A 15332-nucleotide genomic window follows, 5' to 3' on the forward strand; every position below is an offset into this window, starting at 1 on the left:
TATTTATTTATTTATTCATTTGTTTCTTTCTTTCTTTATTGGAGTATTGAAAGCGCAAGTAGTGACTTCATCCGCGGTAGATTTGCGTCACAGTCGGGATATCGTAAAGAGCAAAGAAGAACGCGCACGAACTGTTTTGGTGCGGATACCTTGACCGATCTTTTTCATAGAGCGGAAGGCGTGACCGCAGTGAATAGACTGTTATAAATGAACGCGTGTGTTTCTTTTGCACCTCTACATCGTGAACCAATGCACTTGTTGTACGTCGCTCTGGATAAGAGCGTCTGCTAAATGCCTGTAATGTAATGTAATGTGTTGAAGATGAGGCAATTGGCAACCCACCACCAATATATTTTTTCACTGTCTTATCGTAAATTATTAATACTGAAGAAGACCACATCGGTTAAATAAACACGAAAATAATCATTTATAATCGACTGTGGGGGAACTCCTCAATTTTAATAATTTAAATGCCAAGTTACACATACAAAGCACTGTTTAGCTGGCCCTACCGCTACCATGGTGACTGACAGGCGAAGTCTTCTTGAAATAAATTGGAATGTAAATATGCCTAAAATAAATACGTATATAAATATGAGAGGAAATTAATAAAATCTTAATTTATAAAAATAATAAAATTTATAAAATTAATAAAAATTTACATTTTTGTCACATTTTGTTTTCCAAGGAAAACGTAGGGCTCTTAGTGTTGTTTCTTACATGTTAATGAAACAGTTAAACTGATTAGTTGTACCTCATTCGTCCTAAGCGACGCGTGAACTGTATAATAATCGCCTAGCTGTCTGAATTCCCTTTTTTCTGTGATTACGATTTGGTAGCCAAGTAACTATGAGGGAAAGTCACCCCACTGTTATCTGTTAAAGTAGGGTAAATATGTAATATTTAATTGCGACAAAGAAAGTAGGACAAAGTGTGAAGAAACCTTTGAAGATACAGGCTACCATAAAATCACAGTGCAGTCGTCATGAACTGCGGGGTGTCACCACATACGGCAGCCTAACAGAGGCTTGTGGTGTCAGTTGCGTTGAAGAAGCCGTCATGAACAGAATATCATTAGTCTTCTGGTCAGTAGGCTTGCTTTTTTCCTACAAAACATCGGCGGACACCAAAGGCAAGTAACAACAGCACACCCCTTCTCTTGCATTCAAGGCGCAGACAACTCTCTCTCCGAGCAATCGTGGATTTAAGAGCTTGTTTGTTGTGATGCGTTACAAAACATACTTATATTAAATTGCGGAAAAGTCGTTCTTGCAGTGTTAAGTTTTGCAGTTGACAGATGGTTTCTAATTTAGTTTTTGCATATGCTTTTATAATGTAGTTATATTGAAGTCTCCCATAGTCTATCTGTAAAGGAACGGCGAGGTGAGTTTAGATGTTATGCAAACGGAAACACTAGGGATCATCGAACAAGTGCATAACTACGACGCTGAAGTTGGCTCCCGATTCGCAGCTCCCGATTCGAAATTTCCGGTCCACCTTAAATCGGTTGCGTTATATGATTGGACGGTTTCTCGGTCGTAGACCCTTTCTGCTAGGAACAAGTGTCAGAATTTTGTGAACTTTTACATTTGGAGAGAAATTCTAATCCAAAAAATCACTTTTTTCAGTTGGCGTCTATTGGATTACATGGGAAGTTTGAGGTGGGACTATTTAAAAAATGCTACACTAAAATTTCACAGAAATGGGATAGGTTGTAGACCAGGACCCCTTCTGCTAGGTACAAGTGTCAACATTTTGTGAACTTTTACATTTGGAGAGAAATTCCAGTCCAAACTTTCATATTTTTCAATTGGCGTCTATTGGATTACATGGAACGTTTGAGGTGGGATTATTAAAAAATTCTACAGTAATATTTCACAGAAATGGGGTAGGATGTAGACCAGGACCCCTTCTGCTAGGAACAAGTATCAGAATGTTGTGATCTTTACATTTGGAGAGAAATTCTTGTCCAAACTTTCATATTTTACCATGACCAGAACACCAATATCTTCCTGGCTAGACAGGCCAGTCACTAGACATGTACACGGAAGTGGGCATAACAAGATACACTCTGCGGTGGTTAGCTAGCTGGCTAACCGCCGATACACTACCTTGTTGCAGACCCATCTTACAATATTCCCACACTTTGAAGGGTCTTGCAACCAAGCAGGTGCGCAATGCGACCGTGTGCCCCTCCGGGGACAGGGCACCCTCTGGTGCCCCTCTGACAGTGCAAACGCACGCTCAGACCCCAACAACAGACTGGAACTGAGGAGTAGCGACTGCTGATGGGAATTGGGGACTGGTAGCTGCTGGCTGGAACTGTGGAGTAATGGCTACAAACTGGAACTGGGGGGGGGGGTGAAGGTTACTGGCCAGAACTGGGGTGCGGCGATTGCAGGCCAGAACTGAGGAGTAGTGGCTGCTGATTCGAACTGGGGCGTGGTGGCCACAAACTGGAACTGGGGGGCTAGAGTTAATGACCGGAACTGAGGGCAGCGATTGCTGGGCAGAACGGGGGAGCGATGACTGCTAGCTGGTGCTGGGGAGCGACGTACAGCAGGCCCTGGTTCAGTCCCACTGGCTGATCAAAGCCTCTACCCCTGTGGAGAGAGCAGACAGACAAGAGACAACAGGCTACCGCCTCTCCCGCACCTTCTGGAGCGCCTGACCTACTTCTGGGTCCTCCCTGTGGGCCTGCAGGAGCTGACTAGGCTGAATGTTGTTTAGGATGCGGGGCGGGGCTGGAAGCAGCTACTTGTTTAGGGTGGGGGCTGTGGCTCGGGGGCGAACTCTTGGTCTCTCCTCAGCTCCTCCTTGAACTCACCACAGTAGCAGTGGCAACAAGAGCTACTCGCACGAAGGCTACGTGACAGGCTATTGCTGTTGCTGTACTTCCCCCTTGGCTGGTGCTTGAGGGCAAAGTGATAATTCTGTAGCAGCTCAATCCAGCAGGCTCTGTCCCTCTGGCTTCTTAAACTTTTTTCAGCCACTGTAGCGAGGCGTGGTCCGTATGGACCACTAACTCACAGCCATGCTGATACACCTTGATGTGTTGCACCACTGCCACCATTTTTTTTTTCAATTTAACATGATTACAGATCATACTCTGTAACCTCTTTTACCTCTTTTCATTGGTCTGTCAGGAAGTTGATGATTTTATTTCCAGTTTGCATGTACCGCTATAGGATGTTTTACATCAACTTTATATATACTGTATGTATATAGATATTCCCTATTCCCGTCGCTCTCTTATACTCTGTGCTTTCTCTGGTCCTTTTCACTTCTATCTCCTCTGAGAGTAATAAGTTCCCACGTTGTAATGCAGAAAATCAGATCCAAAAGTCACCAACACATTTAAATGCAGCCCTCCCTCTCTTAAAGTCTCCATGAGTCTCAATGCCCAACTGTCATTCCCAACAGGAGCAAACAGCGTAATCTTTTTCCTCAAAGCACTTTAGCGCAAGCCACGCCCCATAGTTGCAACGAATGTTCAAAATCGATTTCATTGGTCAACCCGATGAGCGCGCTGAGCACGCCCCATAGTTAAGAAAATAAGGCCTTATATTTTTTTTAATGCAGTCTGCTTTTTAACAATTTTTTGCCAGACATCTCCCCTACCATGCAAATCATCTAATTTGTAAGCAAACTTGGACATGTGTAATGTTTTCCTCTCTGACCTCGAATGAGTGATTCCCCGACGAAGGCCCGTGTTGATATAACAAATCAGCTTTTTATTTCCAATAATAATAATTAATTTATATCACAATAATTATTATTTATATGCAGGGTTTTAGCACACAATGAAAGTGTTCAGAGTGCTGAACATGGGTATGGATCTGTTGAAACAGTTGGGTTCAGAAAATGAACATATTTATTCCTCACGTCCCCAACAGGTTCAAATTGTTTTAATTTGCACCAAAATCTACACATAGCAATGAGATCATTTGGGATATAATGTGCCCAAATAAACCAATGTTTCTAAGGAAGGAAAAAAAAAAACATACTTAGGCAAGCAGCATTTAGGATTCAATGGATTAAAATTCTTTTAATCCATTGAAATTGAGAAAATTCCTTTGCTGTATACTATGTAGTTTATGAAGTGTAATTGTTCTGAAAATAAGTCTAATACCAGATTACTTTGTCATTTAGGTTAACTTACCTGTTCAGGTTAGGTCTTAAAATCTATGTATGTTACATACATATGTGTGCGGTTTTGGAAATGACTGTGTTCATTGACAGGTCCACTGGTGACCCTCCAGTCTGGGAGCTTAAGAGGGAAGTATGTGAACGTGAAGGGTGTGGAGACTGGGGTGCACACCTATCTGGGTGTGCCTTTTGCCCAGCCACCTACTGGGCCTTTGAGGCTGGCACCACCGCTGCCCGTAGAGCCATGGGAGGGAGAACGGGACGCTACACAGAAGCCGCCCATGTAAGACCAGCCAGACCACACCGTCAAGATATTACTCAATCAGTACATAGTTCAGTGCAGCAGTTTTTCTCTTAAAACTGCCATTACATATTTCCCACAGTAAAAATAAACCAACATAGTCACATGGCCATTACTCATGGTAATGTCAGACGATATTTTATTTCTGTCCTGAACTATGTCCCTCTCACACAGGCTTTACCGATTGCCAGTCACACATTAAGCCTTCTTTCTGCAGTTCAGCATATGCCTTACACAGAAAATGGCAATTTCTATAGTTTCTAATTACCCAAGTTCGCCAAATCTTTGCTTGCATGCTGTTGCTGCGCGAAGGAACACTAACAGCTATTGTCACAAAAAAAAATGTATTCTAGGTGTCTACAAAACAGGACATTCATGCTGGACTTACTTGAAAAGGTTTCGTTGCACATGGAAGTCCCTGCTGTTTCAGAAGACTGTCTCTACCTGGACATATATACACCTGCAACCTCAACAGCAGAGTCTAAATTAGCTGTGAGTCTAAATGATCCCCAGTGACACAGTTTATGGTTAAAATGATAACAGATGTGTCTTTAATGATCACAGAGCATGGTAAACATATGTCTGTATGCACGTTCACATGTGTATGTATAGATTCTAACTCTTCCGCTTTCCATTGATTCTAGGTCATGGTGTGGATCCATGGTGGAGGGTTTGTGATGGGGTCATCATCACTCCAGGATGCTTCTGCACTAGCAGCATATCAAGATGTGGTGGCTGTGGTGATTCAGTACCGATTAGGAATTCTGGGATTATTCAGGTAAGTTTGCACAACCACATTTTTTTTTTTTAAATTGGTCATATTAGGGAAAATTGCAGTGAGTAAACAGGGTGGGTGAGTGGTCACCATAGTGGGTGAACAGTGCGGGTCAATGGTCACCGGCAATGAATTAATCTCAATGAAAGAACCGCAATGAATGTTTGTCTTGTGGTCACTAGTATGGTTCCTACATTCCCTACCCAGCACTGGAGATGAACACGCCCCTGGGAATTTTGGATTTCTGGACCAGGTGGCTGCACTGCGTTGGGTGCAGAAGAATATCCGGAGCTTTGGAGGAGATCCGGGATCGGTCACCATCTTTGGGGAGTCGGCGGGTGGCGCTAGCGTGTCGCTGCAGGTGTGAAACTGAAAAACGAAAAACCTGGCACTAGCGAACACAAAAAAAACCTGAGCAGACACAGACTCATCTCATCTCAAGCACGTTTTAAATGTTTTAAAGATGATGTCGAAGATTAGTCCATTTTGTTTTATGCACAACAGAATGTTAAGCTCTCCATTGTTTTGTGTGTATGTGCGTGCGTGTGTGCGTTGTCTGCAGGCCCTCTCTCCCTTATCCTCTGGACTGTTCCATCGAGCGATTGCACAGAGTGGAACTGCAAAAATGAGAGGTATCTTCAATCCCAACCAATTTCCTACTGCCCAGGTATGTAACATACAAATGTCACACTCTTTCTTCAGAATAGCAAACCATGTCATAATGATACACCACAATTGCTATTAAGGAAAACTAGTCTCATCTAATTTTGTTATGTATCTCAGGATTAACTATGCTGTGTACACAGATGACCTGATCCCATGGCCCACTATTGTTGTTGTCCACATATCACCCCATACCCTGCCTGTTAATGGCTGTTAGATGACTCATCATTGTCAAACTGTTAACGTCTAGATGGTGGGTAATATGTCAGGCTGTGACATCACTAGTTCCAAAACGATTGTGGACTGCATGAAGCGGCTGACTGAAGAGGAAATGCTAAAGATTGTTGAAGAGGTGAGATACTCTGAACAACTACTGCCAGAGAGATCCAGAAAGTTAATATTTCAGACTTAGTGGTGACCATTTTGTCTGCACATAGATTTAGCCATCCATGATGAATTTTATCAGTGGCCTTGACAATATGATTTTGACATGGAAAATATTGCATGCGACCAACCAACTTTGACAAATTTGTTACTTCAAGAAATCAGGTTTCTAAAATATGTATCAATATATAATTGTCACGTGCCTCGACACACCCCTGAGGTGGACAGAAGAGCTGTACACAGGGACATGACGTAACATGATTTTCACCAGTGCTGGGGAGTTGTTGGAGAGGGGAGTTGTTGGAGAGAAAAATCAAACAAAAAGCTCTCTGTTCAATCTCACGGGATCTGGCTAAAATAAACGAAACGAACAAAGGCAAAATAAACAAACCACAATTCAGCCTTTCAGCTTCAGTGGGCGTGGTCCTCCAAGTGCCCCGATCCTCCCCTACAAACTGAGCCCTACCACAATAATGTGTCCTCATTAGTGGTGTGCATGGAGTCACGCAGGTTGTGCATCATGTAATTGGTAGCACTTTATTTGTGCTCATGTTAATCATAGAGTCTATTAAGTGTTATTTGCTGATTTGTATACAAGGAAATATACAGTTGATAGCTTTTTTGATTGTCAAAAAAATAAGTACTTTAAAGAAAAAGGGGTCATAAAAGGTCTGGCTAGTTTAGAAGGCTTTTGCATTTAGCATTCCAGTAGCATTCAAGAACCTTTCCACTGGTGTATTAAAATATTGATGATTCATCTTGCGAAATTGTTCTCAGATGATATTTCACTGTGCAGGCTGCTTTGGAGTTATTTGGAGCCTCTTTTCTTGCTTTAGACCACAAGCACCATATGCCCTGATGCTAAGCATTGTAAAGCTGGCAGGTCATGAGAAACTTCTCTAAATATGTAACATTTACAAAACATGTCCAAACCTACAGTAAAACTAAAAAAAATACCATATACCACAACAAGTGGACTATCACTTTAAAGCAGAGTTCAAGGGTAATAGGTGTGGAAGTCATAATTTGTGTCACTTCACATAGCCGATTGGACCAGAAACAGAGCATTTTCTCCTAGGGTTGTTCTCTACATTGGATGTGAATTTTTTTTAGGATGACATACTGACCCTTAAGTAAATCATGACAACTGTATGGAATAAAATGATGTCTTATCTGAAGAAATTTGTAATGTTCAGCTCTGTTTAATCTCCTTTGAAGGCAGCGCTTACTTATTTTTTGGTGACAAACGATGGACAGTTTCTCACAAAGTCGCCAGAGGAGGCCTTCCAGAATCATGAGATCCACAAGGTTCCATTTATGACGGGCGTGACAAACCAGGAATGTGGGTGGCTGCTGCCCAGTGTAAGCTATCTTAGTCATCATCTCAAGGATCAAAGGTGCTCCGAGTTCAATGAGATACACTCCTGTGGACAATGTTGGGGTTAATAATGAATACATTTTATTCAGCTTGGTGCTAGTTAAGCCCGGCTCTGTATTTGGATGATGATTTTTGAATTAACTGCACTCTTTGATATGGCTGTTTGTTGTACATTTGACAAAGCTAATATTAAATACCTAATGGAAGAAAGACATTCTCCCTCCTCCCCCCACCCAAATAAACAGTTCCTGGCGCCTCAAGGCTGGGAGGAAGGAATGGACCGAAGCCAAGTCTTGTCAGTCATGTCATTTTTATACCAAGAGGTGAGAGATCAGTGAAAATGTAGAGGTAACATGAGATCAGATAGCATGCATTAAATTACTGATGAGGACTGTGAACCTGTTCAGTGGTGTTGTTTGATGAGGGTCGTTGATGAGGATTGTAATGTTTTGTTAGAAAGCTAGAGGGAATTCCAGATGTATTACACAACGGATTTGTAGAATGTTACATGCAGTCAGTATGTCCCACTGTTGAAGCATCTCTTTCTCAAGGTCCCCCCAGTCTCAATGTGCTTTATTTTCTCCTGGTTAAAGTGAGATATTAAAGTAGCCTACCGTGCGGGACTTGTTTCATAGCCGTCGGATGAGAGGATAAAGGAACTGATGGCAGATGAGTACCTGGGCACTTCGGAAGATCGGCCGGCGATTCGGGACAGCGCCTTGGAGTTGATGGGAGACGTTATGTTCACCATCCCTGCCATCCAAACAGCCAATTCCCACAGAGGTGAGACCCTGAAGGTCAGAGGTCATCCTGAATCTACATGGCCATCATATTGAAGAACTCTCTGTTGTAGGGATGAGACAATTGCATATGCATATGGATATATTTATCGTTATTTTATTGAGTAGTCCTCCATTTAAGCAATCATGAACAGATTCAAATGTCCAAAGAAGAGTAGTTCCTAAGATGCATAAGAACAGAAGGGGGAAAAGAAAGAAAACAAAAAATAAACACCCCGTTTGTAATTCCCAGACTAACACACCCTCAGTATTCCTCAGTTTAAGCATTGTAACAACTTCATACCATATGTTTTCTGACACACAGTCTTTGATATGCATGTATGTAAATATGAATGAGCTGAAATATAAAACTGTTTTATGAAGTTGAAATGTATTCAGTGGTTCCCAAATGGGTTAATGAGTGCAAAGAGTACATGAATATTGACAAGGATTTAAAAAGGAGGAGCATACAAGTTTGAAACCTTTTTTTCAAAATCTTTTTTTTTTGGATAATAATTATGCAGCTGTATGCTAAAATGTTTTACATATCTATTTTAAAAAAATAGAAATGTTTTAAGTGGATAAATCATATTCATATTAGCAGTATTCCCCTACAATCTCCCACATCAGTGGAAAAACAATTTTGAGAGGTTTTAAAATATCTAAATGGGTTTCAATAAATCACCCAATGAAAAAGTGAAGCACATTTATGACCTAAACAGCTAGATTGGGCAGTTTTACGAAGGTACTCCAATTTACCTCTGCAAACACCATCAGTCTCCTGCTTTAAGAGGTCTCTGCTGTCATGTCTGCGTACGCCTGTGTGAATGTCCCGCTAACCCTTCCTTCAGACGCAGGTGCGCCCGTCTACCTGTACGAGTTGCAGGAAGCTCCCAGCTTCCTGCAGAAGAAGAGGCCCAGCTTCGTCAAAACAGACCATGGCGACGACCTCATGTTCGTATTTGGCTTTTGCTTCCTGGACCTAAATGTCACAATGGAAAGTACTTTGAAAGGTAAAAAGAAAAAAAATTGCATTGAATGCAGTCACAATGGCGTGCTGCGGATGTGTTGGAGCTGATCATTCGACAACCATACCGAGTATCATAGTATGCCTCCTCTCTCTCAGTCCAGTGCACAGAGGAAGAGCAGGAGCTTTCCAGGACCATCATGGCGTACTGGGCCAACTTCGCTCGCACTGGGTAGGGCCTATTAGGCAATTTGAGAGTCCTTTTCACAAGTAACAGAGTGACACCTAAATCAAAATCTGGCCTTCAAGGCCATTAGTGCTGCTAGATTTCTTCTCTACCTGATAGTTAATTGATTGATTATTGCCACTGATTAGCCAGAGATCAGTCCTGATTAGAGGGGACGAATGAAAACCAGCAGTGCTTACTGGCCAGATTAACTAAAGGTCCAGTTTCAAACAGGGATGTGCGTGGGGGGACACTTTTAAAAAGAGTAAGTTCTTTGATGGCATACAGCAAAAGTGCATTTTGTTTACTGGTTGGCTGCACAGTAGCTGTAATCATGAAAAAGACGTCCAAAATGGCATCCAAAAAAATAAGAATTTGAGTCACTGTGGAGTAAAACATACTTTGCCATTTCAAAATAAAAGTGGCACAAGTATGTAAGATTGAGCTGTGAACCACAAAACCCTTTAGTTTAACAGCTATTTGTTTCTGTCCCTTGATGATCTCTCCCACTGTGAGAGATTATCTTTGTGCCAAGCTTCAGATCCCTGCCTGTATGTCTGTCAAACTGTCTGTACGCTTAACATGGGACTTGGGGGGTACGGTGGTATACCTTTGTTCTGTGGAGGCTAGTGTTATCCTTGAGCTTGCGCTGTTGATGTTAGTGTTATTGTTGTGTTCATTATTAGTATTTTTTGATGTTGGTGTTATCGATGATTGATGACTTAAGTACAAAAGAAAATGACCAAACATAACGCACACACTGGGAAATCAATTCTAGGATAGTTTCATGTTGTGGTTTGCGTCCTTCCTTTTAACAAAATCTAATTTTGGGGCAGTGATCTACAGTGCCATGAAAAAGTATTCCCCTCCTTCCTGATTTACTCTATTATTGCACATTTGTCACACTGAATGGTTTCAGATCTTTACATAAAATGTAATATGAGACAAGGGAACCTAAGTAAATACAAAACATATTTTTCAATTATTGTTTCATTTATTTGATGAAATAAAGCTAAACGCCCATATAACCCATGTAAAAAATGAATTGTCCCCTTAGTTACTCAATTAACCAAATTTAATTTTTAATTAGATTCAGCCGGCTGCACACAACCAGGCTTGATTGTAGCCTGCTCTGTTGAATCTAAACCTCACTCACATTGGACTTTACCCAAGTGAAGTAGTCACCACAAAGGTTTTACAAGCACACTATGCTATGATCAAAGTAAATTCCAAAAAAAATTTGTAGAAATATATCAGTCCACAAAGGGTCACAAAGCCATTCCCTAGGCTCTGGGACTCCCTCGAACCACAGTGAGAGCCATTATTTCGCAATGGAGCACTGGTGACTCTTCCCAGGAGTGACCAGCCTGCCAAAATTTCTCCAAGGGAGCAACAACAACTATTCATCCAGGAAGTCACAAAAGATCCCAGAAGAACATCCAAAGAACTGCAGCCCTCTCTAGCAGTAAACAAAGTCAGTGTTATGACTATGCTGTTAGAAAGAAACTGGGCAAAAATGACATTCATGGGAAAGTAGCAAGGCGGAAACCACTGCTAACCAAGAGAAACATGAGCGCTCATCTCACGCTAGCAAAAAAAGCACCCAGATGACCCCCAAGCCTTTTGAGATAATGGTCTGTGGACGTCACAAGTCCCATTATGTAGGCTGTAATGCAAATACAGAATTTCACAGTAAGGACATCAAACCAGCAGTCAAACTTGGCAGTGTTAGGGTGATGGTTTTGGGATGCTTTGCTGCCTCAGGACCTGGACGACTTACCATTATTGAAGGAAATATGAATTCTGCTCTGTACAGAATATTCTTAAGGAGAATGTCTGGTGATCTGTCCATGTGCTGAAGGTGAAGTGTAATTGGGTTATGCAACAAGACAATGACCCAAAACACAAAAGCAAGTCTGCATATGAAGAAACAAAATTAAAGTTTTGGAATGCCCTAGTCAAAGTCCTGACTTGAACTCAATAGAGTTGCTGTGGTAGGACCTGAAATGAGAAATCAATGCTCAAAAACCTACTAGTAAAGCAGTTCTGCAAAGGAGACTGGGCTAAAATTCCTCCACAGCGATATGAAAGACTGATATTGAATTATAGGAAGTGTTTGGTTGCGGTTATTGCTGCTAAATGTAGTGCAACCAGTTATTAAGTTTAAGGGGCTATTACTTTTTATAATTTGAAAGGGGTAGCCCACTAATACGTTTCCCAAGTGTAAATGATATTTACATGTGAATTACAAAATAATGTTACAAATTCAACAACTGTGGAGCAAGCAAGTTTACCAGCTAAATTTGTGTGATTCAGAAACAATGCATTTTTAACACTATAAAATACCACATCTTGCTACTGGTATCAGAAAAGCATTTTACTTGAATTTCTGTTGTAAAAAAATAAATAAATAAATAAAAACACCGAACAAATAAACAAAAGCCAACTTGCATATAAATGAAAACATTCATACCACTTGAGTGATATAAATGTTGCTCAAGTGTATGGGGTACAAATGACTTATGATTGTACATTCCATTTTGAGTCTTGTTGGATGTGCAGAATAACCTCAAGGTCATCACAAATGTGAATATTAAGTGAATGATGTGCAATATGGGAAGTTCAGTGATGTATGTAACATCCAAATCCTCAGGAGAGATATGATTCATCTGGCACTCCACTGACTCTCGAGCTATGACCTCAGATTTCCCACAATCCACATGTATGACAGTATATGCTTGAGTGATGGAATTCCATTATCAGTGTAGTAATAATCTTTGCAACTATTGTTGTGGTGAATGTTTCGGATTTAAACAATAAATCGGTAATAGTGCATTAGCATATCTAGTTGATACCTGGAAATTATTAGAAACATAAATTTGGGTAATATTAATAGGTTATTAAAGTAGGTCAAACCATTGCAACCTAGTTACAGCAGTGTATCCCAAGTGATATATTACTGTAAGTGAGAACAGCACCTGGAAAAACATTTAAAAGTATGTGGATTTATTGGCAAGCAGGCAAGCTGTAGCTTGGTTTTGCACTGAATCCTAAACATTCTACTCTTATAAGTGGCTCACTGTTTCGTTTTTACAAGCTTATAAATCAAAAACTGCAAGCCAGTGTAAAGAAACTGCAGCTAGACATTCCTCCACAACGATGTGAAAGACTGACATCAAATTATAGGAGCGTTTGGGTTGCTGTTATTGATGCTAAAGGTGGTACAAGCAGTTAATAAGTTTAAAAAGGTAAATCCTTTTTCACATGGGTGATATGAGTGTTTAATAATTTGAAAAATGTGTTTTGTTTTTACTCAGGTTCCCTTTGTCTAATACTGCATTTTGTCTAAAGGTCTGAAACCATTCAGTGTGACAAATATGCAATAATGCAGGAAATCAGGAAGTGGGCAAGGACTTTTTCACAACACTGTGTAAGACATTGTGCCGGTTGCTCAATGTTCAGAGTTTCAAGTTTCCATAGATGCTAGTTGAAGATCGGTTTACTTTGGTTCCCTTTGTCTAATATTATGGTTTGTCTGAAACCATTCAGTGAAACTATTTGGTGTGACTAACATACATTAAGGAAATGTAACATACATCAAGGTATGACTAACATACATCAAGGAAATCCGGAAGGGGGCAAATACATTTTCACGACACTGGACTTAAAATTGAGGACAGTTTGAAGATAATGGTTCAGATTTGCAAATTTAACACTCCGTTAGAAAACAGTCTTCAATCCAAATCATGACTGAGTTTAGTGACAGGATTTCATGTAACCAAATTAATTATTGACAGATGACTTATTTTATTACAGTTATTGCATTGATATATTTACCTTTGGTTGCTCTCAGTCCGTGTGTCACCAGTGTTTGTATCGTGTGCCTGCTTGCTTGGGCGACCCCTTACACTGCAGGTCCCCTAACGGACCGGGGTTGGTTCATTGGTCGCAGTATGGCCCAGATGAGGAGTTCCTGGCCCTGGGACTGAAGCAGGAGCCAGGCAAGAGTCTGAAGCGGGACCGCTATGTTTTCCTGACCCAGACATTACCAGAGAAGTTGCGCATGCAGGAGAAGCACAGCGAGCTGTAGAGAGCGCTACTTCCACCTAATGTAGAAAACACAAATCTACCCCTTTGATATTTTTGTGATGAAAGGAAAAACGTTTTCTTACATTGATTCATTAACTAGTAGACAACCTAACTGTGAAAACTACTCATTTTAGAAGTATGAAATTGTACAGAGAAAAGATTTTGTCTGAAATTAGATAAAGTCCTCTTAATATCTGTGACAATAAAATGAACAAAAACCACCATGTATATCTAATAGAAATTTGTGTAATTATTTGGTTATTAGACCTTAGAAGATTTTCTTTTAAATTTGATTAAATGTTCTTAATATCTGTAACAGTAAAATGAATAGAAACCTATGTTTATCTAATAAAAATTACCATCATTATATTTGCTCATTTGACTGCTTTTGAAGATTTTGCTTTAATTTGATTAAATCCTCTTAATATCTATAACAATAAAATGAACAAAAACCTATGCATGTCTAATATGAATAGACGTTATTATATCTGGGTAATTGACTGTTTTATTGTGACCCTGATGTAATTTCATCACTCAAAAAACCTGTTTGAAGCTGAAGAGTAAGTGAAAAATACACTACATGGCCAGAGGTATGTGGACACCTGACATCCAACGTCTCATACACAATTATGGGCATTAATATGGAGTTGGTCCACCTTTTGCTGCTATAACAACCTACACTCTTATGGGAAGGCTTTATATTACATGTTGGAACATCACTGCAGGGATTTGCTTCCATTCAGCCAGAAGAGCATTAGTGAGGTCAGGTAGCGATTGGGCGATTGTGCCTGGCTTGCAGTTGGCTTTTCAATTGATCCCAAAGGTGTTGGATGAGGTTGAGGTCGGGGCTCAGTGCAAGTCAGTCAGTTCTTTCATACCGTTCTCGACAAAACCATTTCTATATGGACCTCACTGTGTGTCCGGGGGCTATTTAAATTTAAATATGGCCTCTCACTGAACTCAGATGAACTTATTAAGGAGAAATAGTTCATCGGAAGAAGTGCTTAAAAAATACACTGTATTTTTTCCACATGTCCACTAGAGGGTGCCCATCAAGCATGTAAATGCATTCATCTGGAAAACGCTGAGGAGACAGAGGCTGCACAGTTACCTCCATTTTCAGAATTTGTGTATATTAATTCATATTATTTTAAATTTGTATATTTCCATAAAAAATGAGTTTCCCTTGGCTTTTAGCATCTCAGAGAGGTACTTTTGTCAAAACAAATACATTAAACTCTGCTTTTGCCATGGCTTATCTTTTCCTGGTTGATTTAAATTAAACTTATTAGGATGTTAAGCTACTTGTTTAATAATATGTGTATAATACTGCACATACAGAACTTCATAGATCCACATTTTGTTGATGGTTGTAAATAAGAAATCTGCCCAACTGGGGGGAAAAGAGAGGGCAGGAAACAATAGTTCATTCAAATTCCTTAGAATATAATGTCAGTGAATGAGGCACATAGTGAGACAGTTATGAAAGTAAAAGATGTTGCCAAAACCTGCCATGTATCTGTTGTAACAACAACAACAAAAACAATAGTTTCCTATGAACATAACATGCAAAAACATGAGGTGTAGTCTTGCCACAAAAATTCAGGAAAACAAAATAGCC

General features: G+C 40.3%; 1 protein-coding gene across 1 annotated transcript; it reads left to right on the forward strand.

Moving 5' to 3' along the window:
• The first annotated feature begins 805 nt into the window (after positions 1-805).
• On the forward strand, positions 806-14085 carry LOC118232364 (cocaine esterase-like). The gene is made up of 13 exons (XM_035427297.1): positions 806-1132; positions 4243-4432; positions 4804-4942; positions 5095-5228; positions 5433-5586; positions 5788-5892; positions 6139-6240; positions 7491-7634; positions 7896-7973; positions 8286-8433; positions 9281-9442; positions 9556-9628; positions 13538-14085. The coding sequence occupies exons 1-13, from the start codon at positions 1060-1062 to the stop codon at positions 13710-13712; spliced, it is 1677 nt and encodes a 558-aa protein (XP_035283188.1). The 5' UTR covers positions 806-1059; the 3' UTR covers positions 13713-14085.
• The last annotated feature ends 1247 nt before the right edge of the window (positions 14086-15332 follow it).

The sequence above is a fragment of the Anguilla anguilla genome, chromosome 7, assembly GCF_013347855.1.
Source record: "Anguilla anguilla isolate fAngAng1 chromosome 7, fAngAng1.pri, whole genome shotgun sequence".
NCBI lineage: Eukaryota > Metazoa > Chordata > Actinopteri > Anguilliformes > Anguillidae > Anguilla > Anguilla anguilla.